The 24,065-nt window shown below is 57.4% G+C and overlaps 2 protein-coding genes across 7 annotated transcripts; both read right to left on the bottom strand.

Moving 5' to 3' along the window:
• Nucleotides 1-473: 473 nt before the first annotated feature.
• On the bottom strand, nt 474-9,835 carry ECI1 (enoyl-CoA delta isomerase 1). Its single transcript, XM_039246759.1, has 7 exons — nt 9,685-9,835; nt 9,490-9,603; nt 6,961-7,088; nt 3,712-3,858; nt 2,756-2,877; nt 2,491-2,669; nt 474-979 (listed from the first exon to the last, which is right to left on the bottom strand). The coding sequence occupies exons 1-7, from the start codon at nt 9,734-9,736 to the stop codon at nt 813-815; spliced, it is 909 nt and encodes a 302-aa protein (XP_039102690.1). The 5' UTR covers nt 9,737-9,835; the 3' UTR covers nt 474-812.
• Nucleotides 9,836-10,725: 890 nt separating this feature from the next.
• RNPS1 (RNA binding protein with serine rich domain 1) lies at nt 10,726-20,338 on the bottom strand. Of its 6 annotated transcripts, none has more exons than XM_039246712.1 (8): nt 20,254-20,338; nt 16,511-16,698; nt 16,120-16,275; nt 15,312-15,503; nt 14,922-15,024; nt 14,486-14,639; nt 12,100-12,241; nt 10,726-11,677 (listed from the first exon to the last, which is right to left on the bottom strand). In XM_039246712.1, the coding sequence occupies exons 2-8, from the start codon at nt 16,579-16,581 to the stop codon at nt 11,578-11,580; spliced, it is 918 nt and encodes a 305-aa protein (XP_039102643.1). In that variant the 5' UTR covers nt 16,582-16,698; nt 20,254-20,338; the 3' UTR covers nt 10,726-11,577. The 6 variants fall into 6 exon arrangements, with proteins under 6 accessions (XP_039102643.1, XP_039102648.1, XP_039102646.1 ...); XM_039246717.1 differs by lacking the exon at nt 20,254-20,338 and adding an exon at nt 20,158-20,239; XM_039246715.1 differs by lacking the exon at nt 20,254-20,338 and adding an exon at nt 19,862-20,098.
• Between the last annotated feature and the right edge of the window lie 3,727 nt (nt 20,339-24,065).

The raw sequence follows: 24,065 nt of genomic DNA, 5'->3' as shown, positions 1-24,065 counted from the left end.
GACTCCTTGCCCAGGCTGGCAGGCGGGTATCCAGCCCTGGGCTGGGCAAGGACTTGTCCGGGAGAGCTGTGGCCCATGTCCCCGAGAAGCCTGTCACCTGAGGATCGGGAACAAGCACAAGTGGGGACAGGGTATAACTGACAGGGGCCCAGTGAGGTTTCTGACTTGGGAAACATCTCGCATGTGGCAACTCTGGAGACACCTGCACCGTGTGGAGGAAATACCTTTGCTTCAAGGGCCTGCATGAGTTTTTCTCACGCACTCTCTCTAAAGTAGGACCCAGGCTCTTGCAGCACAGACTGGCTCACCAGCAACGCCCCTCCCCACGCCCCACGCTCCCGGGCTCTGTGCCCCCTCCATCTAGACAGGCAGATGTGGTGGCCAGAGGGCTTTCCTCTGGGCGTCCCGCGCGGGTCATCAGCCCACAACGAGCTGGCCGCATGCCCCCAGCAGTCAGGTGGCCGGGGAGCCAGTGAGGGGACAGCACAAAGATTTATTCACACTTCTGCTCTGGGAAAGGGGACAGTCGTCAGCGGTGACGTCGCTGAGGTCCTGAACTGCCCCACCTGCCAGTTCATGATTCCTAAACTGAGAATGCTGCCTCCAATCCTGCCCTGCCCACGTGCAAGGCAGAAAAGGTGCTCGTGGGGGACAGTGGCCTGGGGACACTAGCTACTGGGAACATGGCTTCCAAGAAGATCAGGAAAACCAAGAGCCGAAAGCGCCTTCAAGTTGGAGTGAAACCCCCTCGGAACCAGAGGGCCCCTGGAAGGGCACATACGGTGGAAAGCGCCATGTGCGCGGCCCAGCCCTTAGTGTTTCTTCTCTTTGAGCTTTTCTAAGTACGTGTGCAGGGACTTTTGGATGGAGTCCCTGGAGATGAAGCTGACGAAATACTGGATGTCCGCGTCACGCTGTTTCACCAGGCGGTCGGCCGTGGGCTTGCGCATCATGATTTTGGTCAGCTGTCGGGCGTGGTCTACAGAAAAGGTCCATGTGTGAAAACCGCCCTCCAAGACAGCGGTATCGTCCCCAACCTTTCCGAGAGAGTTCCAACAGGAACTCTGGTCGGAAACTTAGAAAATACAAGCAAGGAAAGAAAAAAATGAAAACCACCTGTTCCCCACTGCCTCCCAATTTCTATTAAAAACATATAGGATGACACGGTAACAATTGCCTTTTACCCGGTTATTCTCACTCAACTGTACTACGGGGGGAGACTTTCCGTGCCACTAAAGGTTCTTCTACAATATCATTAACAGCGCGCAGCATCTAGCTGGGCCTGTGTCAGGGCTCAGCAAACCTTGTGAGCTAAGAATGGTTTTCCTTTTTTTTTTTTTTTTAAGTAGGCTTCACTGCAGAGCCTAACATGGGGCTTGAACTCATGACCCAGAGCTGAGATCAAGAGTCAGATGGTTGGGGCACCTGGCTGGCTCAGTTGGTTAAGTGTCTGACTTTGGCTCAGGTCACGATCTCGTGGTTCACGAGTTTGGGCCCCACGTCGGACTCTGTGCTGACAGAGTCTGGAGCCTGCTTCAGATTCTGTGTCTTCCTCTTTCTCTTCCTCTCCCCAGGTCATACTAGTCTCTCTTTCTCAAAAATAAATAAAACATAAAAAAAAAAATATTTAAGAGTCAGATGGTTAACCGACTGAACCACCCAGGCACCCCTATTTTTACATTTTTATAGAACTGGAAAAAATATTGAAAAAAAGACCTTTTGGTGACACATGAAAACTATGTGAAGGTATCAGGGGTCCCGTGTACTGAATACAGACACGCTCTGGCTGCCTCTGTGCTCCTAGGCCGCATAGACGCGGGGCAGACGCGGACCCGCAGGGCGCAAAATCCACCTGTCTCCGTAGAGCGAGTCTGCTGACCTCCAGGCTCCGTCACAGCTGACATGCCCAGCCCTGTTTCCACAAACAACCTGCAGGCTGTTTCTAATGGTGCAGTGGGTTGACTAGCGGACCCCAAAAGATACGTGCAAGTCCAAAGCACAGCTCTAGAATCTGTGTGTGTGGCCTTATCTGGATGGGGGTTTTTGCGGACGTAGTGTCGGAATGAGGTCATCTGGGGTTTAGAGTGGGCCCTAAATCACAGAACGTCCTAAAGGAGAAAGGAAGGGGTGTCGAAGAGCAGGCCACATGAAGGGGAAAGCAGAGGTGGCGATAACAAACATCCACGCCAAGGAGCGTCGGGAGCCTTCTAGAGCCTCTGGAGAGAGCACGGCCCTGCCCAAACTATGATTTTGGTCTCCCGGTCTACTGACATCAAGAATGCATTTTGTGGTTTTAAGTACCACCCCCACCTTGTGGTAGTTTGTCACAGTGACCCCAGGACACGAAGTCTGCTGTTACAAATGGCACGCTCACGACCTGCATGAGCACCTTTGCGTGAAGACTCTGGTCCCACCAGAGCATCCGGCCGTGGTGGGGGGAGGCTCTGCCCGTCAGTGCGCACGCCTGCTGCCTCTCCCTGTGCCCCTCACCTGGAATGGCCAGCCACTGGGTCATCACCGACAGTGCTGTGCTCTGCACTTGGTCCTCGGGCACCACCTGGTCTACCAAGCCCAGCTGCAGGGCCTCTGTGGGCGGGAAGAGCAAGCCCAGCTGCAGGGCGCGCTCCGCGGTTCGGTGCCCGACGGTGTTCACAAAGGTGTCTTTGAGCCTGGAACACATTCGCTTGCTGGAGGCCCCGGGTGGATCGGCCCCGCCCAGGGCCCAGCGGAGCACGGGTGCAGTCCCCAGCCTTACCAGAAGGGGGCGATGATGCCCAGCCGAGTCTCGTTCAGCCCCATGGTGTACTTGGGGTTGTCGGCCAGGACGCGGTAGTCACAGATGAAGCCCAACAGGCAGCCTCCAGCCGGGCTGACTCCCTGCAGGCGAAGAGAGGCCACCTGGCTTTGGTGTTGCAGGGGCGGGTCTCGACCGTCCCCCAGAGGGCCAGGTCCCAAGGCGGGTGTGAGCTCCCAGGGCGCTGCACCCACACCGGCCGGGCTGGGTGTGCACGAAGGCGACTCAGGCCTGCCCATCAGCCCCGGGCCCTCACAGGACCATCAGCTCTTGGGGGTCAGAAAATCACCCTCCTGTGAGGGTGGCAAGCCGTTTTTTCATGGCTTTGGCCTGGATGCTAAAACGCCAAACAGGTATTTAGCTGGAGCGGTTACTACCTGTCACATCCCAGAGGACCCATCGCCATACCCAGCAGGATGTCCTGGCAACCTGAAACTCACACGCCCTCATCTCACGCACCCCCTCAAACAGAGATGGCGAGCTGCTCTCAGTTGTCACGTGCCTCGTGGGTCGTACTGACTCTCACCACCCTCCTGCTCCTTGGCTCAGACCCTCTGGCACCTTCACTGTGGGGTGTCCCTGGCGCGGTGTGGTCAGGCGTACCGCTTCCCGAATCTCAGCAGCCCCTACCTGCTCCAGGGCAGCCAGAGCGACGTTTCCAGTTGCGAATCTGATCCCCCCCTTGTGCTCCTCTCCCCGTACAGCCCTCTTGCTGGGCCGTGTCGACCGTGTGCCCTGGTCCCTGCCCCCCCCAGGCACCCCCGTCACCAGGCCCCGCCTGTCTGTAAGGGCAGCTCACCAGTGTACATCTGAGGGTCTCCCCCAGCTGTTCCCTTGCCCAGCCTTCCCGGCCCCCCCGTGCCCCCCGGGGCTGGCCCTAGTGAGTGGGCCCGGCCACCTGGAGCGGGGACACTCACATTGATGGCAGCTATCAGCACCAGGTTGGACAGGTAGAGCCGCAGCCACAGCTCCTGCACGGCCCTCCAGTACTCGGCGTAGTGTGCCGGGCTTTTCCCGCACATCTCCATCAGGTCCAGGCCAGCAGAGAAGACCCCGGGGCAGTCCTGACAGAGCAAAGGCGCCAGAGCCCATCACTACCCGTGTCCTGCAGCAACCCAACCACCCCCCTCTCCTGGGCCCAGGAGCCCGCAGGGTCGAGGTCACGTTCAACGTGGCAGGATGCTGCCCCCCGGAGCCAGAGCTGGGAGCTCTGGGCACTCAGTCCGGACGTCCCTCGGACTTAGTTCCTTCTACTTTCCAGTCTCAAATGGGAAAAGGCAAAACAGGCAGGTGGGGTCAGGTGTCCCCCCCGGGCTCTGCGCACGGCTGCCGTGCTGTCCCGGGCAGGGGAACTTGGAGGTCCGGATGAGACTCCGGGCAGAGTCTGGAGGGGGCGCATGTTCTTATTTATGCTCAAGGTCAAGAACACTGCCGATGCCAGCGCTGGCCGGGAGGTGCTGCTGTCAGAACCCAGGCAGGACAGGAAGACACAGCCATGGGCTGAGGAGCCAGTCTCTGTCCTGGGCTCTCGTGCATGAGACAGAAGCCTGGCCTAGAGGGCTGTGGGTCCCGTGCGGGTGCCCCAGGTCCTGACACACCTCACAAAAGGGGAAGCAGGCGCAGAGGACCGCCAGCCACGGCGCTGCTCTCCAGTGAACACTGTCCACCCAGAGTGGGGTAGGGGGCTCAGTGGCCACCACGTGGGACTGTCGTGTAGTCACAACATCTCTAAGCAAACCAGATGCTCCTGTGGCCAGAGCACGTCGGGGGCTGGTGTGACCTGTTACTGATTCACTAACTGGGGCCAACAGCCACCAGGTTTGTGTGGCATGGGGGGACACGTGAGGTACGAGATGGTCACAGGAGACATCCCCACATCCTCACGTTAAGCGACAGGGAAGCTGTGTGCAGACTGCAGAGCACGGTTCTATGTGGCCCACGAGGACCTGCACACGCAGGACACTTGCAGGCGGACTCTCACGGACGCCCTGCGCTGGGGACAGGTGGGGGCACGTGCCTCCTCTCCTATCCTTTGCTGGCTATGGGCACCCCTCCCTGCCCTCCAAATACCCCACGCAGCTTGTCTGCACGTGGGTGGGAAGAGCGCGCCCACGGTCCGGACACCCTGATGGGGGCTTGTGCCACCAGATGACTGGACGCGCCGTGGTTTCTGGGACGCGGCACCAAGCCTGCCGTGGGCCCAGTTGTGTCCGCCTCCACCCCCGGCACCGACGAGCGTGACTGTCTTCCAAACAGTGTGTTTGCAGATGTGAGCAGCACGAGACCACGCGGGAGCAGGGGGCCTTCGGAGGGGAGGGAAAGGTGGCTACTGAGACCCAGGGCAGAAGAGGCGGGATGCAGGGGCTCCGGGACCCGGCAGCGGAGAGGGACGCCCCAGGACAGCGGAGACAGCGCACTGGGGTCGGGAGCCCTCATCTGCGGCCTGTCACGTGTCCCCACAACAGCAGCGTCACGCTGCACTGTCACCGACCGAGGGCCCACCTTGTGCTGCAGACATAGTAGCCACTCAGCCGAGGACACACAGAGACCCATTTGTGGGGAGATGAGAGTTCTGGGGACAATGTGGGCTTCAGAGGGACAGAAGCCGGTTCCCCCTCCCCTGGGGGCCGTGCCGCTTTGAGGGGGCGGCAGGGGGAGCCGCAGGGACCCGCACTTGGTTACTGAGGGTCACAAGTGTCCTGTTCTCATGGCTTTTGTTTCCAGAGCACAATGAACAAAATGTCGCACTTCAAAACTTCTGAAACAGAGCATTTTCAGAAATTACCAGAGCAAAATGTTCCCGGGGAACTGCTCTGGGTCCCGACAGGTCAGCTGCAGCCGTCACAGTGACCTGCACCCGTGAGCGCCGGCCCTGCCCCTGGAGCACCACCAAGTCACTCCCTTGGACTCTCTTCCCCGGGGGCCGCTCCACAGGACCCCGGGCACATGCATCAGACCCATCCCAAGAGCCCGGAGCTGTGACCCCACCAGGCCATGCCCAGGACCACCCAAGGGTTTAAGAAAAGCAGGCCCATGGGGCGCCTGGGTGGCTTAGTCGGTTAAGCGTCCGACTTTCGCTTAGGTCATGATCTCGCGGTTCGTGGGTTCGAGCCCCGCGTCGGGCTCTGTGCTGACTGTCAGCTCGGAGCCTGGAGCCTGTTTCAGTCTGTGACTCCCTCTCTCTCTGACCCTCCCCTGCTCACGCTGTCTCTCTCTCTCTCCTAGAAATAAAAAAAAAAAAAAAAACCATTAAAAAAAAAAAAAAAAAAAAAAAAAAAAAAAAAAAAAAAAAAAAAGAAAAGCAGGCCCAGGCCCAGTGGACGGGCCCAGCCTTGGCTGGAAGAGACCGTGACCTTCCGCCTTTAACAACGGCTCTCACTGGTCTCTGTAATATGGTGGCCCTTTCAGCAGGATACGCTCATGCGGAGGTTCCTCCCAACTCGAAGGGCGACTCCAGGGCTCTTCACAACCCGACAAAGGGCTGTTACATCAGGCCCAGGCTCCCACCTCGCAGCTCCGTCTCCTCCATCTCCTCTCCTGGCCAAGTGGGTGGGCCTGAAGGCCGTGGACACAGGAAGGAGCAAGTGAGACCCCCGCTCCTGCGGGTCTGGGTTTGAAAACCGGCCCAGGCTCTGAGGACGGCCCCCTCCGCGGCCCCACCAGGGACACCCTTCCCAGAGACACCGTTAAATACCAGCATCTGTCGGCTCTGGGACGCAACAGCAAAGTTGCCTGGAGAACTCAGAAGGCAAAGTCTGCCCTCTGAAAACCTGAGTCTGAGGAACGAGGGAGCGTGGGCGTCACTACCGTGCCCCCCGGGGACACACCTGGCGGCTCCACTGCCAACAGGATGTCCGGGTGGACTGCCCTTCACCGACCGGCAGGGGCTCCGGGCCGTCCCTGCCCTCCCCTGAGCTCTGGCCCCACCGCAGGGCACATGCGCTCTCCCCAGTAGGGCCTTGGGCACAGGCCGCCGTCTCCTGTGGGGGAGCCATCGGCCCACAGATGCCAGGACCCCTGGGGTCGCCCTTGGACCGGGCTCAGGACTAGGGTCCCCGGTGGCACCCACAGCCGGGGTAGCCGGTTATTCTATAGCACGTGCCCTGCAGATGTGACCTCGGAGCGGGTTCCTGCTGCGATCCGAACCCAGGGAGCTGAGTACCCACCGACGTCAAGATGATGCCTCGGAAGGTCTTGTCGTTTTCCAGTTTCTCCAGGCTGATGACCAACTCCGTCAGCAACTCCAGGCTGAGGCTGTTCACCGGGGGGTTCTTCATCTTCACCACAGCGACCCCTAGTTTGAAAACACGCACGAGAAAGCTCATACCCAGGACTGGAGAAGCACACCCAACCATTCTGCACCCTCAGCCTGGCCATGGGAAGTGACAGTTTCCGTTTTTAGCCTTTTAAATTTCTGGTTCTTAAAAAAATTGGTTTTAAGTTTATTGGGGGGGGAGTGTGCACACGCATGCCCATGTAGGGGAGGGCCAGAGAGGGAGAGAGACAATCCCAAGCAGGCTCTGCACCACTGGCACAAAGCCCCATGTGGGGCTTAAACTCACCTCGAGATCATGACCTGAGCTATAATCAAATGCTCAACTAACTGAGCCACCCACGCGCTTAAACCCAAGTGAGATTCAACTAACATGAATTAACTATTAAAAATGGACAACCCAGGGGCACCTGGGTGACTCAATTGGCTGAGCGACTGACTTTGGCTCAGGTCATGATCTCACGGTCTGAGTTTGAGCCCTGGGTCAGGCTCTGTGCTGACAGTTCAGAGCCTGGAGCCTGCTTCAGATTCTGTGTCTCCCTCTCTCTCTGCCCCTCCCCTGCTCATGCTCCATCTCTCTCTCTCAAAAATAAATAAACGTTAAAAAATTAAAAAAAAAAAAGTGGACAATCTAGGTCTACTAGATATACGCACAGCGTCCCAATGCCACCACAACCTAACTGCAGAGCATTTTTATCCAAAACAGGACCCTGTACCCATGAGAGGCTCCCACTCCTCCCGGTCCCTGGCAACTGAGTATCTACTTTCTGTCACTACAGACTAGTCTACTGTGTGAATGGAAGCATGCGACCTGTGACTGTATGGGTGGCTTCTTTCACCGACCATCACACTCTCCTGGCCGGCCTGTGCTGGGGGGTCAGAGCCCCACCCTCTGGGGTCCAATGTCTCCCTGCACGTGTGCAGACCACCCTGTGTGTGTTCATGTGCTGGTGGACACTTGGGTTCGTTCCACCTTTAGGCTCTTGTGGCTACTATGGCTGTGAACTTTAACATGCAAAATATTTATCTGTTGATCTTGTTTCCCCAGATGCAAGTCTTCTGTCCCCAGGGGAGTAGGAACCAGCCTTACTCCCCTGAGGACAGAGCAGACTCTCAGACCAGATTTGAAGAGGAACTAACTGCACTGGGGACTCTGGTTCTTGCTTAAGGACAGAGGCTTGCCACGTTGGCGGGCTGATGTTCTTAAATTCTCCAAGATTCGCTAGAGGTCCTGCCAGCAGCGGGGACGTGTGCGGGGGGGGGGGCGGAAGGCAGGCAGGCCAGCGCTTGGGAACAGGGCAGCCATGGCCTGGGCCAGCTGAGGCAATCTGTCCTGGGTGCCTGGCCCAAGGACAGACCTCAAGGGCTTTAGAAGGGCCACAGTTCATTTAGGATACATTTCTCTGATCAGGATCTCAGAAATCTCCTGAGGGTGAACATAAAACAGTTCTGGAGGAGTGAGAACTAAGCCCTGAAGGCAAACGGGCTGTTCTGACCGCACAGTTTATGGGGTACGTACAAGTACTAACTAGCAGCAGGCAACAGGAATGTATGTGGACACGTGAGAAGCGATCAGATTTCCTGGAAGCAAGCTCCCCGAACTGGGTTCAAGGTGAAGGTTTTGAGGCTGACTGGAGCTTTACTGAGTCCGGTCCAGCAGAATCGAGGACACTCGGGGGTGGGGGGAAGGTTTGGGGGGAAGGTTTCCACGTGTTAACACAGAGGGCTTGGGCGAACAAGCACCTCCCCGATGCAGGGTGGGTGGGCAGGGGGGAGGAGGGCTGAGGCCGTGGCCCTGAGGCGCCCCAGCTCCTCTCACAGGCCTGAGGATGGCATGTCCCCAAAACCTGAAAGTCGGCCCACAGGTGGCTGCAAGCCTTCTCAGGACGCAGCTCGGGAACACTCTCAGGTAGAGAAGACACAGGTTTCTCTTCCAAGGGCGCTTCTTCTACCTTCTCTGTCCCCTTTGGAGTTTTCAGACATGCTCTGATGGGGGCAGGGGTGGCTCCTGGCTTTAACTGGTAAAACATCTGCTAGGTTCTGTGCCACACGAGAATATTTTAACGTAAAATAAAATCATTTTATTCTAAAATACTTCCAATTATTTTCAATTTCCAACTTAACAGGTTAGATAGAAGAGCTAATCCCTCAAACTTTACAAAACAATACATTTTTATCTTCATCCTGAACTGGGGAAAACGCCCATTCAAACCACCTAGGCTGAAGACCTTTAAGCTTTGAACCCAATGGAAACGGTCCTCAGTGCGGGGCTTTATCTCGACTGGCCTTCGGGCGTCCCCTCCCCCCCCCCACCGGGGCCGTGGTCAGGAATACGCGCCGCGGGCGAGGAGGGAGCGCTGGGGTGTCGACCGAGCGCCGCGTCGGCTCCCTCGCCCGAACCTGCGGCCGCCGGGGCGCTTACCTGCCGCGGGGTCCGGCTCCACCCGCACCCGAGGGCTCCCGAAGCACCGCACGCGGTCCCCGCCGCCGGCGGCCGGCCGCGTCCGCCCGGGAACCGCGCCCGGCAGCCGGGCCCCTGCGAACGACAGCGCGAGGCCCGTTAGCCCCGGACCCCAACCCCAGCTCCCCCCGGCCCCCGCTCCCCGGGGTCACGCACACGGACGGAGCAGGGCGCGAGGCAGGACGCGCGCTCCCACCGCCAGCGCCATCTTGGTCAGCCCAGGTCGGGGCTGCGGCCCGCCCCCGGCCCGCCTCCCGCCGCCGAGTCCCACAGGATGCGTAGGGTGTCAAGGGCGGGGCACTGCCGAGACCAAGTTGGGTGAGAGGGCTTCCGCGGTGGCGTCGGGAGGCCTGGCACGGGCCGTCTGGGACCAGCTCTGGCCACCAACCCGCAGGCGGACGCCGTGCTCCCCTCCACTCACGTCTGCGCCCACGGGAGGCTGGCATGCTTCCCACGCCGTCCACCAACCAGAGCAAAGATCAGGTCGCTGAGACTTGTTGAGAATGAGGGGGGGAGGTTACTGCACGACTCCGGGAGCCCGCGGCCGTCTGGGGCCGAGAGCGTGGGTGGTGGCGGGGACTGCGGCTAGTGGCCCTAGGCGCCCAGCAGCAGCGAAGGCAAGCCGATTACACCAGGGCCGCCTCTCAAAACTGCCACCCGCAGAGACCTACTAAAAAGGGTACCGTGGGGGTGAGGTGGGAGGGGGCGGGGGGCGCCTCAAGTGTGAGCGGTAGTTCGGGTGCAGGCTGGGCAGAAACAGGCGCCCTCACGCTGGGGGCAGGACGCCGGTGGGCACCTTCTGTTCGCTCGATCCTGCAGGCGCAAAGCTCAGAAGGGCCCCTGAGATCAACACTGGTGTCCCTGCCCGGGTAGGAAGCCTCCGAGCAGCGTGGCAGGACGTGGCCTGGCTCTGACCATCCCACTTGAACACTGGACACAGCAAGGGCCCAATTCAGGGCTGGTTGAATTTGTAAACTTCAGTTTTTTACACCTTAAGTGTTTCCAAGTCTTCATTGCAACAGAAACTAGTTTTTGAGATGGAAAACGGCTTTTTCATTATTTCATGGCCATCTGATCGTGCACCAACCAGGGGTTCTGCTGGCCCAGACTCGGGAAGTAGGACTGTGGCCGTGTGTTTTAAGTGCCCTTATAACTGAAGCTGCCTTTGGGGTCACGGACAGGAAGGAGGCAGTGAGGTCAGTACTCAGTCGGCAGTCTAATCTGGTTTATTCAACATAGTCCCCTCTTTCTACACAACAAAGTACAAACACAACAGCGCCTAAAATGCTACAAGTTACAAAACTCAAAACAAATGTATAGTACTGACTGTACAATAAAAGCCAAAAAAAAAGAGAGCAATGTACACGTTGCCACGGTAACCTGGGAGACCACAGTGAATGACAGGTACCACGGGTGTGTGTGGGGGGGTCCGTGGTGACCCTGTGGAGCTGGCTCTCAGCTCGCTCACCAAGTTCAGAGAGGAAGGGAGCCGTGGGATGTAGGGTGTGTGCATGAGCACGTGTAAAAACCACTGTTTTCGGCGATGAACACAGGGTGCCTGACTGTAGATGCCGGAGGAGGACCCGAGCAGGGCGGGGGCAGGGCGGGCTGGCAGGACTGCGGCCTTGTGAAGGCACGCCCCTTCCCGAGGGACCCTGTAGACCGGCAAGCTCGGGCACCACCAGGCCACCGGCTCGGCCCCAGCCATCCATGGCAATCAAAAACGCCCCCCACCCCCAAGGCTGGGGCCGCTCTGCCACCCAGAGCCCTGCGCTGTCCCTGCCGGCTGTGCCGCTGAATGGACTCTCAGGAACTACGGATGTGAGAGTTTTCTAGCCAGAAAACGGCTGGGCATCTTTACGGGCACAACCCCAAGCCACTAGCGCTCCCGCAGCTGGAACTCTGCCTTCAGAGGAAACGTCTCAGTCGCGGCCTTCGAAGCCTGCCCTGAGTGAGGAGTCCTCTCCTACCAACCCCCCCGTGGCTACAAGTGACCAAACTGAAGTGGACGGGACAGAAGTTCCAGGACGCAGAGCTCCGGGGCCCTGCTTATCGGGAGGAGTTGGAGCTGGAGCGGCTCCTGTGGCGGCGGCGGCCGGGCGAGCGGGACCGCCGGCGCACCGGGGATCTGCGCCTCGGGGAGCGGGACCTGCGGGGAGAGGAACGAGCGAGTGAGAGGGCGCGGCTGCCCTCGGGAAGGGACGTTCTGTGGCGTTTCACACGTCAACGCTCCCAGCCAGGAGGGCTCCCTGACGGCCGGCTTTCCTGAGGGCTGTGCACAGGGTGGCTCAACACCGCTGGCAGAGGAGGGCCACGCGCCGGCCTCTGCCCAGCGACAGCCCCCTCCCCCGAGCCTCCCTGTCCTCTTAGCTAGGAAGGGGAGAGGACCCAGACCCAGGAAATCTGGTGCCGCCGGCAGGGCCACACCCCCAGCAGGCGTCCCCCCACGGCGCCGTCCCACTCCCGCCCACAAGCCGGGTAAGGCTGAGGCCAGCACCATCACGCTGTGCTGAAGGAGACAGACCCGCACAGGCCGCGAGCACTCCCCTGGGGGACTCCCAACAGGCCTACCTCCTCCTCATCCGTGGGGGTGACCGACGCCACATGGGAGGCGGAGGCAGCATTCTCCTGGGAGGGCTGAACCTCCTGGGTGGTGGCCTAGGCCACGGGGCCAGCACAGCCGTGGCAGTGATCTCCTGGCCATCGATTTGTCCTGTTGAAAAAAAGATCAAGTCCCAAAATAGCGGCTGAGCGCGTGCCCTAGGCCAGCCCACGCCACACGCAGGCCCGCCGTGGTAAGCAGGGCGCACGGCGAGCTAGGAACGCCGCAGAAGCGTGTGCGTGGCACGGAAGCGTGTGGGGAGCACATCGAGGCGCCGAGGCACCTGACCCACGGCATCCAAGGAAAGCACGTCCAAGCGGATGCGGAGCCCACTCACTGAGGGGACCCTCACCTGAGCCAGAAGGTGGGACCAGCACCGAGCTGCCTCCTCTAAAATGCTGGAAGGGGCACGCACCAGGAGGGAGGGCATTTTGGGGGGCCCGCGGCACCAAGATGGGGCAGAATGTCAGAGCTCCAGAAGGACTGCCCTGGAAGAGGTGTGGCCTCGTGGCCGGGGGGGGGGGGGGGGGGGGGGGGGAGGGATGGTCCCGACAGCCAGGTTTCTAGACGAGCTATGACTGCACCATGGCGCGGCAGGAAGACAAGACTTCCGGGGCGGGGGAACACAACCAAACGAGGCCCAGCCGTCAGGTCTGCCTTCAGACTGTGGACAAACCGCCTCCGGGAGGGGACTCTGCATGCAGCCAGGCCCAAAACCGGCTGGGTTGAATGTAATCGAATGAGAGCAGCAAAGGGAGGCGGCTGAGCATGGAGGCCCAAGGAACCTTCAGGGCCTTGGGTAAAAAAAGCAAAGGAGACCAAGGCGCAGACCTAGGAACCTCAGGGAGCACGCACGTCGGTCCCAGCGCAGGGCCTGCTCAGGGGACCGAGCACAGCCCTCATGCGCCCTCTGTTAGCTTCTCGGCCCCAGCCCTGTAGGAAGTAGCAGGGGCCTCAAGGGGATAACTCGGGCGTGTGGATGTGTGTTCAGAACGTACTCACAAGACTTAAGTAAATGGGGCCCATGGCCAAAGCCAGCCTAAAAGCAGGAATTCACGGACACCAACCATACAGCAATGAAGACAAATTTATCTTCTGGGCAGCTTCCAGGGAAGGCCAAGCTTCCCACATCCCTTCTGGGGCCAGCGCGGCGTTGTTCCGCTCAACAAGGCGCAGTGCAGCGTGTGGACACGCACACAAATCCTACCAGAATCTTAAAATGTGGGCTACGACCATGCACACCCTGGATGGGCCCGAGTGTACTGAATTCTTAGCAAGTGTTCTAGCTCTCAAAGGTGCACGTTCCACAGTCTCTAAAATGAAGGTATGATTAAGGTCAAGAGAGGTGGGCACAGTTCATGATGAACTCCTAAAAAAACTTCAAATGGATTGACTGACTACGTGAGAGAGAGAGAATCCCAAGTAGGCTCCTCGCTGTCAGTGCAGAGCCCGACACAGGGCTTGATCCCACGAACCTTGAGATCGTGACCTGAGCTGAAATGAAGAATCTGACGCTCAAATGACTAAGTCACTCAGGTGCCCCTCAGAGGGATCTGAAAGATTGCAGACAGCCAGCTTAGCGCTCAGGAAAGTTCCTAGTATCCAAGCTCCATCAGGGCTCAAGGGCAACTAACCATCAAGCCGTCACGCTGTTTCCAGTGGATAACAAGCTTTCGAGGACTCAGAGGTTCTTGGGTGTTCAGACCCTTCCCTACGTGGCCTGACACCGCACATACAGTGCCGTAGGGGAGCTGGCTCTCCGCTCCAGCTGCCTGGATTACGAGAGCAGCGAGCTGGGGCGGAGACAAAGTCCACGCTCCTTAAAAACACTGACTTAAAGAAGACAAGACGAAAACCAGCCATCCAAAACTATTCACAAGTGCCCAACTGTTGTCAAAACCGTTCTGCGATACGAAAAAGCCAGAAATGTCACAAATAATTAAGATACAAGCTTCAGGGAAATGGGTAAAATGTGTGAATTCAGCAAAGCAAACCTAAAAACGTTGAAACGTCAGCAAAACAGAAAATGACTCTCAGAGAGGACTGAAGAAAACACTGCCTTATAAAAGCCAAATGCCTCATATTCATATTCATGGTAGTGTAGAAGAAGACCCCGTCTTTCAATCCTTAAGTTGTCACAGACTGGAACATTCTAAAAATGTTAACGTGTTCATTTTTGGTGAAAACTTTCCAAGAATAGTATCTCATAAACTTGTTTTTGGTGAACACACATGCACTGGTCAAGAGTGGCAGGGAGCTGGTAGAAACTGGTTCTAAAGGTCCCTCCGTGGGGCTGTCCCCAGACTTGCGCAGGGAGCAGAGAGGGGGTTCGGGGGTGCAGGGAGGGTCACCCACCTCCATCCATGTGCTTCAGAGCCTTCTCGGCCTCATCTGGATTCTCAAACTCCACGTACGCATAACCTTTAGACAGATGGGGGTGCATCCTTTCTACGGGCATGTCAATCATCTTAATTTTCCCATAGGTGGAGAAGATCTCCATGATGTGGTCCTAGAAGAAAGAAGGGTCACTCTGAGGCGGACCCACCGATTACCCGTGTGGGAGTAGAGGTCACCTCGCGACGACAGGCTTGGCACCTGGGGCGTCTCTCTCACACAGAACTCGGCTAAAGGAGTCAGTGCTCCAGCCGACAATCCTTCCCGCCGGTGTCCTCGGAGCCCATGTCCTCGGTTCACCTCCAGCAAAGGCCTGCTTCTCTGGTTTTCCATTTAAAACACTGGCAGAAGAGACACCCTCCTCCCCCACCCACTGGACAGGTCTGGGACCCCTCACCTTGGTCACATTCCTGGTGAGCCTCCCAATGTGCACTTTGGTGGGTTTAGGGGAAGGACTCCGCCTTTTCCTTTCCTTTTCATCTCTTTTGGGTGGTTTGGATCTGATTGAAAAAACAAAACGCCAAAAACAATCACTTTGTCAGGTCAAAAAAAATTTTTTTCCTGTGGGACGGGACTGCTAACTGCTCCTGTTTTGTGTAAGGAAGATCTCCCTACTAGTTCATGTATATTCCTGTTATCTCTGCCTCAGAAATCCAAGTGAGACAGAAAGACGCCTCTACAGGTTATTTTATAACAACTACTGTCACTTTACAGCCCTGAGGGCTCACAAGCCCCAATGAAGGCGCTCCCCGGTGAGGAGCCATGCCGGTGCCGGAGGGGGGCTTACTTGGAGCGGGAGCGCCTCCTGTTGTCATGCCTGCGGCGGGAAGGACTTGGGGAGCCAGAGGAGCTGCTGGAGCTGGAGCTGCGGGAGGTGCTGGAGCTTCCGGAGCGGCTGGACGCGGAAGAAGAGCTTGAGCCGCTGCTTGAGCCGGTGCTGGTGCTGGAGCCCGAGCTGGAGGTAGAGCTAGACCGGGACCTGGCCAGGGACACAGAGGTGTCATGGGCGGCAGCAGACGGGGGCCTGGCCTCCCAGCAGATAAGCCTGCATGCGCTCGTGCTTCCAAGAGGGAACTGATGTCTCCCCGCTGCCCCAAGGGGTGGGGACGCTATCTACCCCACCCTTCTCTAGCCAAAGACCTAGGCGGGGACAGAAAACAGCATTCTAACTGGGCAGGGGCAGGAAGGGAAGGAGCCACTTCCTAGCCACACAGAAGCCTTGCCTACTGGGAGGTACAGAAAGAGCCTGGCAACTCAGAACACCAAGCTGCCCTGGAAGTGAAGAAGAAAGTCAAGTGAAGAAGAAAATCAAGCTTCAGGCTCGAGTGAAGAAGAAAATCAAGCTTCAGGCTCGGGCAATGCAACCACACCTAAATAAAAGAGCACTGGTGAGAAAAATCTACTCCTGGGTGTCTCATTCTTTAACACCATCTTCCATATGGACCCAGGGTAAACCCCAAACCAGTCTGCTGCAATTAAGGCCTTTATTTACAATCTCACCATTTTCTACGTAAATAATTAAGACTACAGCGGCAGGCAGGCTCTGCGGAAGGAAAAGGAGCGTGGCTCTCAGTGCCCCGCCGCTCGGGTCCCACCTGGTGCTGCTGCTGCCGCTGGAGGCGCTGCGCCTCTTCCGAGTCTTATCCCTGCCGCGGTCCTTCTCGCTGGACTCCTTGGTGGCCCCTTTATCTTTTGACCGATCCTTGGACTTCTCATCAGAGCGGTCTTTGCGTTTGGTAGGAGAAGGAGCCCTGGACGGTGAGGAAGAGTGTGAGATCGCGTGCCCCTGGGACCAAACCCTGAAACACACTACCCAAGAGGGGATCCAAAGGGCTACAGAGATCCCAGGTGATCACAGAGCAAAATGGTCTGTGGCTTAGGACACTTCACTGTAAGATGTAAGACATTTCCAATCTTCCCCTTTCTCTGGGTCCCTAGTATTGAGCACCCCCAAATAGCACTAGAAAAATCTGACAGAAGGATTACCTAGTGCTGGACTTTTTATTATTTTCTTTGACTCCTAGCAAGCTCTTCTTTTTCACTCCTGATAAATCCATTCTCCCCTTCTGAGGTGTTCAAAGCAGCAATGGCGGCCTCACTTATCTGAACTCTCACTTCTAACTCGAGTCTGAGAAACGATCCCTAATCGATTGCAATTTACGCCAAAGTGCAGCCTAATAACAAGATAAAAGGGTTTACAGAGTGAACGTATTGGCAAGGCAGCAAATCCACTTTGCAGTCAAAAGGTGAGCACACGAGAAGATAGCAAGGAACACAGCGAGCAGCGAGCGTCCACAAAGCCAGGAACATACAGGGGCCTCCCCCACTTCCTGGGGGGTGTCCCAACCCCGCACGTAGACCCTCACCTCAGTTTGTGGTCTTTTCCTTAGGGAAACGGTGGTGGCACCTGTCACTGTTACTTTACAGCAGGCACAAGACCCATGTTCATTCATAAGTGTGGCGAGAAGCCCGCTGCCACCCCCTCAGAGATTCCACAGCACCGCATGTGCAGGCAGAACAGAAAAAACCCCGAGTGTGGCTCTCCTGAAAGGGTTACTGGTGTGGTCAGATCTCGTTTTACTGCTGTAATTTCCTTGTAGGATACTTTGAACATAGGATAGGACAGGAAGCAAAAACCATTTCAAAAGTGACAGGTGGCATCAAAACACTTAATACTCCAAATGCAAACAAGTAAAACTTCCCCTATGAACATTTAAAAAGCAGTCATTGCATGGGGTGCCCGGGAGGCTCAGTCAGTTAGGCTTTCAGCTCAGGTCATGATTTCAGTTTCTGAGTGAGCCCGCATCAGGCTCCTCATTGACAGCACAGGGCCTGCTTACAATTCTCTTTCTCTCTCCTCTCCTGCCCTGCTCTCTCTCAAAATAAACTTTTTTTTTAAAGTCTTTATTTCTGAGAGAAAGAGACAGCGTGAGCAGGGGAGGGTCAGAGAGAGAGGGAGACACAGAATCTGGAGGGAGACACAGAATCTGAGGCAGGCTCCAGGCTGAGCTGTCAGCACCGAGCCTGACACGGGGGAACCGTGAGATCATGATCTGAGCCAAAGTCAGACGCTTAACTTACTGAGCCACCCAGGCATCCCCAAAATAAACTTAAAAAAACAAAAAATAGGGGCGCCTGGGTGGCTCAGTCGGTTAAGCGTCCGACTTTCGCTTAGGTTATGATCTCACGGTTCGTGGGTTCGAGCCCCGCGTCGGGCTCTGTGCTGATTGCCAGCTCAGAGCCTGGAGCCTGTTTCAGAGTCTGTGACTCCCTCTCTCTCTGACCCTCCCCTGCTCACACTGTGTGTCTCTCTCTCTCTCCTAGAAATAAATTAAAAAAAAAAATTAAAAACAAAAACAAAAACAAAAACAAAAACCAGTCACTGCAAATGCAACCTGCCTTAATGATATGCTGATGCAAATGTTATACCAAAGGTTACAATTTACTTCAAAATGTAACAAAAATACTGATGGGTAGTTACAAACAAGATAAAGCAAATGTGGCAGAAATGGGACTGGTAGCATCTAAGTGGTGGTTATGAGGGTAGTCACTGCAATTCTTTTAACTTTATGCTTCTATTTTTTCCCCCAAAATCAAGTGTGTGTGTGTGGCACTGGAATTAGAGGACACTGCTCATAAAGGTTTAACACAGTGTCTGGACTTAGCATATGCTCGATAAATGGTCCTGAGTGTTACTTCAGAACAAGCTTCAGCATCTGCAGCAAGGTTTTCTACAATGTGCTGGAGTTGCAAGCCAAGGTCTCAGGATACTGGTCTCCACTACTTCTAGCTCCTCTTCCTCCACAGCCTAGAAGGAAGCTCAGAGTGGCCGACTGGGATCCCGTTCCACGTATGCAGATGTGCCCAAGATACTGAATAAATGCTGGGACTCCAGAGAGAAGGCAGTTCTGTACTATCAGATTTGAGCAGAAGAGCGCAGAACGCCACCTCTGCTGCTCTGTTCCAAGATGGTAAAACCATTTAAGATGTTTTGCTTTAAAACAAAGTACTAGGGCACTGAGTAAGCAATACTGGAGAAATCGGTGGCCTTGGACAAGCGGGAAGTAGAATTCACTGATTAAGAATCTGGAGTCAGCATATCTATTTAATTCAAAACTTTGCTGTGTAACCTTGGATTAGTCACTTAACCTATCTGAGCCTCAATTTCTCAACAGCATTATAGTGACAATTACAGTTCCTACATGTCCATCATTACCAAAATCACTAATCAAATGTATTACCCATGAAAGAAACTTGGAACCTAGTTAAGGCTCAATAAATGTTAGGTTTTGTTAGAAGAAAGGGATGTTTCTCCATGTTTGGAAGCTTTTCCCCCACGTAAATTCTTGTCTTCCAGAGTCACATACAACCCTGTGAATGCTCACCAGGGGTCCCTGAACCACCCTGTAGCGCGCGGTACCGGGTACTGCCCAGTAGATAGAAATAGTGTGAGCTAGAAGTATATCTGAAAATCTTTTGGGACCCACATTATAAACAGTAAGTTAACAGATGAGACTGACTTTTAGTAATACGGTTGACAGGCTTATACCCCAAATGTTATCTTCTCAACACAATCAGCCTAAAAACTCTTTAGTGAGGTATTTGCATCACCCACCCCATACTAAGCCTTAAACCCCTCAACCTGGCCTAGGCGTATTTCAAGTGCTCGGCAGGCACACGTGGCCGTGGCCGCAGGCTATCTCCCTGAACAGCCTCCCCCCGACCCCACCCCAGTCCTGAAGATCCGCCCCACTGTGACAAGCACCCCCGGAATTCTTAAACTCCACGAATTAAGAACCGCAGGGTAAGCGAACACTTTGCTGGGCGTGGCCGAGGGCTAGAAAGCAAAGACTGAGGCTCTCTGTTCACACAAGTTCAGGTAACAGCACAGGACCTTGGTTACCTCCCCCATCCTCCGGAAAGGTGCGCGTCCAACAGCCAGAGAGAGAGAGAACAATTAGTTAAATCTCGAGCAGATGGCGTTTCGGCTCAACTCTTCAAAGCACCTTCCCCGTTTAAAAGCACATTTTAGGCACAATTCATGCGAAATAAAAGAAAAAGCCACTACTTTCCTTCGTGGACTTGAACCTTCCCGTATCCTCCCTTTTGGGGGTAACCCGTCCAACTGAGCTGCATGACATCAGGGGCCGTTATCTCCAAGGGCTAGCGCGGAAAACGGCACCCGGGAGCCAGGTCAACGTCCGTGGAGTGAAGTCTGAATTAACGACCCCGAAGGGAGGCTCAGCCGGTCTTCCAGGGCACCCCACAGAAGCCGCTCCGCACCCACTGGCACGGGCCCCACGCGCGACCTCGCCGCCCCCGTCCGCGTTCACTCACAACTCCCCAGTCCAGGCGCCGGGCCGCGAGCGCTTCCAGGGCAGGGCCTGGCGTTGCGGGCCTGGGTCTCCAACCCGGCGAGAGGGCCCCGAAGGCAGAAACCGCGCTCCCGGCTGCTCCGAGTCCGGCGGGCCTGCCTGGGCCCGCCGCAGAGGGGGACGATCTGAGGCGCCCTTCCGCCCGCCGCGGCCCCGACCACTTCCGGGCCGCGGCCTCGGCGCCTCCCACTCCACCCGCCCCGGGCCACACTCTTTCTTTTTAGACTCGGTGCCGCGCCGCCAGGCTGCCGTCCCTACCGAGAGGCTGAGGAGCGGGCCGGCTTCACCACGCGCCCTGCCGAGCTTTGCGGGCGGCCCCCGGAGCTCGGATGGGGTCGGATTCCCCTAACTTACATCTTCCCGCCGCCGCAACCTCCTCCCGCTCTCCTCAGCCGCTAAGGCCGGCGCCGCTCTGGCGTCAGGGTTAGGGAGCGGGAAGGCGCCGCTGTCGGGCGCGCAGCGATGACGTAGAGCGCCCTAGCCAATGGGCTCGTGCGAGGAGAATGTTAAAGGGCCACGCCGTTTTCGGCAAGCAGCGTTGGGGACGCTTGCTCTAGCTGTCTATCTGGAGAGGTACCTGGGACTGCCCTGGGCTGGCTGCATGCCTCAGGGGACCGGCCGACTGTGGGACGGCGGTCTGGAGGGCCGTGTCGCTGGGGTAGACCCCGGGCCGGCGCGGAGGGGGTTAACGCAATCACGGCCTTGCCCCAGCCCTCGCGCTTGCGCGCTGGGCTCGCGGCGGGTAGTCCGGGCGCGCAGCCCTTGACCCCGGTTCTTCGCATAGTGGCGGCCATCGGCTGGACAGAGGGCGGTGCGGGCCCTGCGGCCTCTGGCGGCGGGCCGTGGGGTCCCGCGAGGCTCAAGGGGTTGAGTGGGTGAGGGGCTGGGGTCGTGCGGTTAAAAACCACGCAAGGTGTGCGGAGTGACCGTGCGGACGCCGCTGCTGCGCGGGCGGAACTCGGCCGGATTCCGAGACTAGACGGGGGACAGTGTGACCTTCACGAACTGGAGCGAACGGCAGAGTAGAAGACAAGATGCGGTGGGGGAAGCGCCTCCGAGGAGGTGATACTGCGGCTGAGACCCGAGTGGGAGGGGCTCCCGGCAGAGGGAAGAGCCGTTGCTACTGTGCGGAGGCTCGTTGCAAGAAGGGAGGGGAGGCCATTGTGGCGGCTCGCAGGCCAGGGCTACGAAAGTGGAGTTCAGCCGTGCTGGGGCGACACGGAGGATGTGCAACACCCGGCGCCGAGGCTTCATCCCCTGGCCGGCGTACAGCACCGGCGGAGAGGCAGGGAGCCTTCTGGCAAAGCAGTGGCCCCGAGCCCAGGCAGGCGGCTGGGAGAATAAAACCCGGCGCCAAGAGGCTAGCGCTTTCGGGTTTGTTCCCCACGGTGCCGCCAGCGTCCCCCCACCCGTGTCTCGCAAGCGATTGTTTCTGCATGACTCTTTGTGGGAGGAAGGAAGGTGCACCCTGCCCCAGACGTTGTCTGAACAGGTGGGTGCATCAAGAAAAGGAAGGGAACAGATTGAAAGTGGATCTTTTTGGAGAAAGGAACCACTGTGACTTGCAGACAGATTAGCTGCTGGAGCAAGGACAGCAGAGTCTAGGTAGCAGTTTGGTGACCAGGCGTAGATGGATGGTGCTGCAGACGCTGTCTGCAAGTCGCTGTTCTCTGCTCTGTGTGGTTTTCCCAGCCAGTCCATGGTGACGCCTTTCCCTGTCCAGCCCCTCTGGCCCCATCCAGACGTGTCGGGTGTGCCCCAACACCTTCACCCAGAGCTGAGGGGTGTCTGAGAGTCATGGACAAAAGGGAGCCCGAAGGAGCAGCCCCCTCCTGTGTCCCTTCTGCTAAGGCACCAACACATTCTTAGGGGGGCCATGTTGGCAGGCAGAGTCAGTCTGGTTCTGGGGCCTCCCTTTGCATTTAGATTTGCCCTGATGTGGTGGAGGTGCATTTAGAGCAAGTTAAGTTCTCTACTGTCATTGTCACATCTGCCATGGCTACGCCTGGAGGAGTGAGCGAAACAGAGCAGCCCTGGCTCTGCACTGCGGCCCTGAAGGGGCCCAGAGGGTCAGCACTGGGGACAGGGCGGCCTTGGTGGTCCAGGCCCATAGCACGTGGAGGCCTAGGAGGTGGCCGTGGCAGCACGTCGGAGCCCAGCGTCCTGGGCCCACTGTCAGTGCATGCCCCAGGGCCTCACCAACTCCCTAGGTGGGGAAGCAAGGAGCAGGCCAGCGACCCCATCTTGGCAAGGGTGGGGACAACCCAGCTGGGCACACAGCACCCTCTACTTTTTAAGAAATGAACGAAAGTGATCTCATTTGGCATGCGTATGAATTTTAACATGTTTTATATTAAACCTAAAAGCATGATTTATTCATACACATGAGTTTAATCAAATTTGTTTCTAAATATTACTGATTTTTGTTACCAAGTGTGTTATCAGCTGTTAAGCTTTAAAATCTGAGCTTCTTTTGCCATTTTGAAGATCAACAGAATGTGTTCGGAAGAAACATAAGAAAATAAATCTGGAGGCCCCCCCGCCCCGGCCTCTTCCAGGAGTTCTGGCTTCACCCTTCTTATACCCCTCTGGCAACTTACTGAGGCTCTGGGGGCTGAGGGCTGAGGGCTGAGACGCTGGGTCCTTTGGGGACCACTGGGGGTCTTTGGCCCAGGTTTGGTGGAGGGGGTGGGGCAGGGCTCCTGGAGACAGCATTGGGCAGCCGGCCCCCAGCCTGGAGCATTAAACCACAGGCACCCTTTAGGTTCTGCTGGTGTCCTGAGCCCCTCCCTTCTCTTCCAGGGACAGGGGCCACCTGCTGGCATGTGGCTCTGCTCTCAGTTTGGAAGCACACCCATGTCAAGACAGAATATTCTCTCTGCCTTCATTCTCTGTGGGGTGTCTGCAGTGCTTGCCTTTGGAGGCTGGTGACCTGGGACGTGGAGAGGGTTTAATGGTAGCCTGGACTGTGCTGGAGGTCACGGTGTGCCATCCGGCAGCCTCAAGTGGGCATTGCATCCCCAAGGAAGGACTTCTACCTACTGCTAAGAGTCCCTTCGCTAAGGGCAGGGGTGGCCCGGCCGGTGGAACAGAAGCGTGTGGTGGAGTCGGAGAGGTGGTGATGGCTCGGTGAGCCTGAGGGAGGCTCTGGAAGAGGAGGTGCGGCTCTCTCTGTGGAGGTGGGAGCCTGCAGCCCCTGCGGGAGCCCAGGAAGAGGCACTGGTTGGTCCTTTAGGTGGCTAGGCTGGGTCTTAAAGGGCCAGACAGCCACCGAGGGTCTGGAGTTGTGGGGAGGCCTCTCTGGCTCCAGGCTTGTGTCTCCTGAGATCTCACCCCTCTCCCTGCTGGCAGGCGACTGCTGAGCAGTGAGCTTGGGGGCTTGTGCTGGTTTTCATGCCCAAGGCACCATGTTCATTTCTGCCCCAGGGAAGTCAAGGAGAGCGCCCCTGAGCTGGGGCAGTCACTGGGGACAGGGCGGCCCCGGCCGGAGCCGGAGCCGTGAGGCTCATGCGCTGCAGTCGTGGCGGAACCGTAGGCCGTTGCAGTGCCGACTGGGGCCAAGATGGCTTGGCCCTGCTCCCTGGACCTACGTTGTGCCACCCACAGCCTGTCGACTTGGGGCTTTTCCAAGCTGGCAGGCATCTGATGCCAGCATCTGTGGGGTGTAGGCTGGGCCCTGGGAGCGGGGCCTGGGCAGCCCTGTGTGTTGAGGAAGGAGGGCAGGGCCCCCGCTCCCCGGGCCCAACCCCATAGCTTCAGTTCCTGGTGCCTGCTTGAGGCCAACACTAGGTGGATGGGACTCCAGGGCCTAGTGCCCTGCTTCCCGGTGCCCTCCTGGGGGGCTGCAGGGGCCAAGACTTCTGCCTTGTCGCCCCTCCTCAGGCAGTCTCCCAGCCTACCTGCCCTGAGCCGCCTCGTGCAGGGACCCCCAGGGATTTTGCCGTCCCTGGGGAAAGGGAGATAGGCTTCAGGGACTTGAACCTTCCAGGGTTTGGAGATGAGCCTAAGCTGGGGTTCAGGGAAGGGCGCTCATGTCTGCAGAGTGGGACATCCCACGTGGCCTGCTGGCCTCAGCTGTGGGGTGGACCGAGCAGCCTAGTCCTGACTTTGGTTTTGAGGGGACCTCTTACAACCTCTGTGGGCCACCTCCTTGCTGTAGGAGCGTG

This window comes from Hyaena hyaena, unplaced genomic scaffold, assembly GCF_003009895.1.
Source record: "Hyaena hyaena isolate Hyena2069 unplaced genomic scaffold, ASM300989v1 scaffold_285, whole genome shotgun sequence".
Taxonomy (NCBI): Eukaryota; Metazoa; Chordata; class Mammalia; order Carnivora; family Hyaenidae; genus Hyaena; species Hyaena hyaena.
This window is presented reverse-complemented; position numbering and strand designations above follow the sequence as displayed.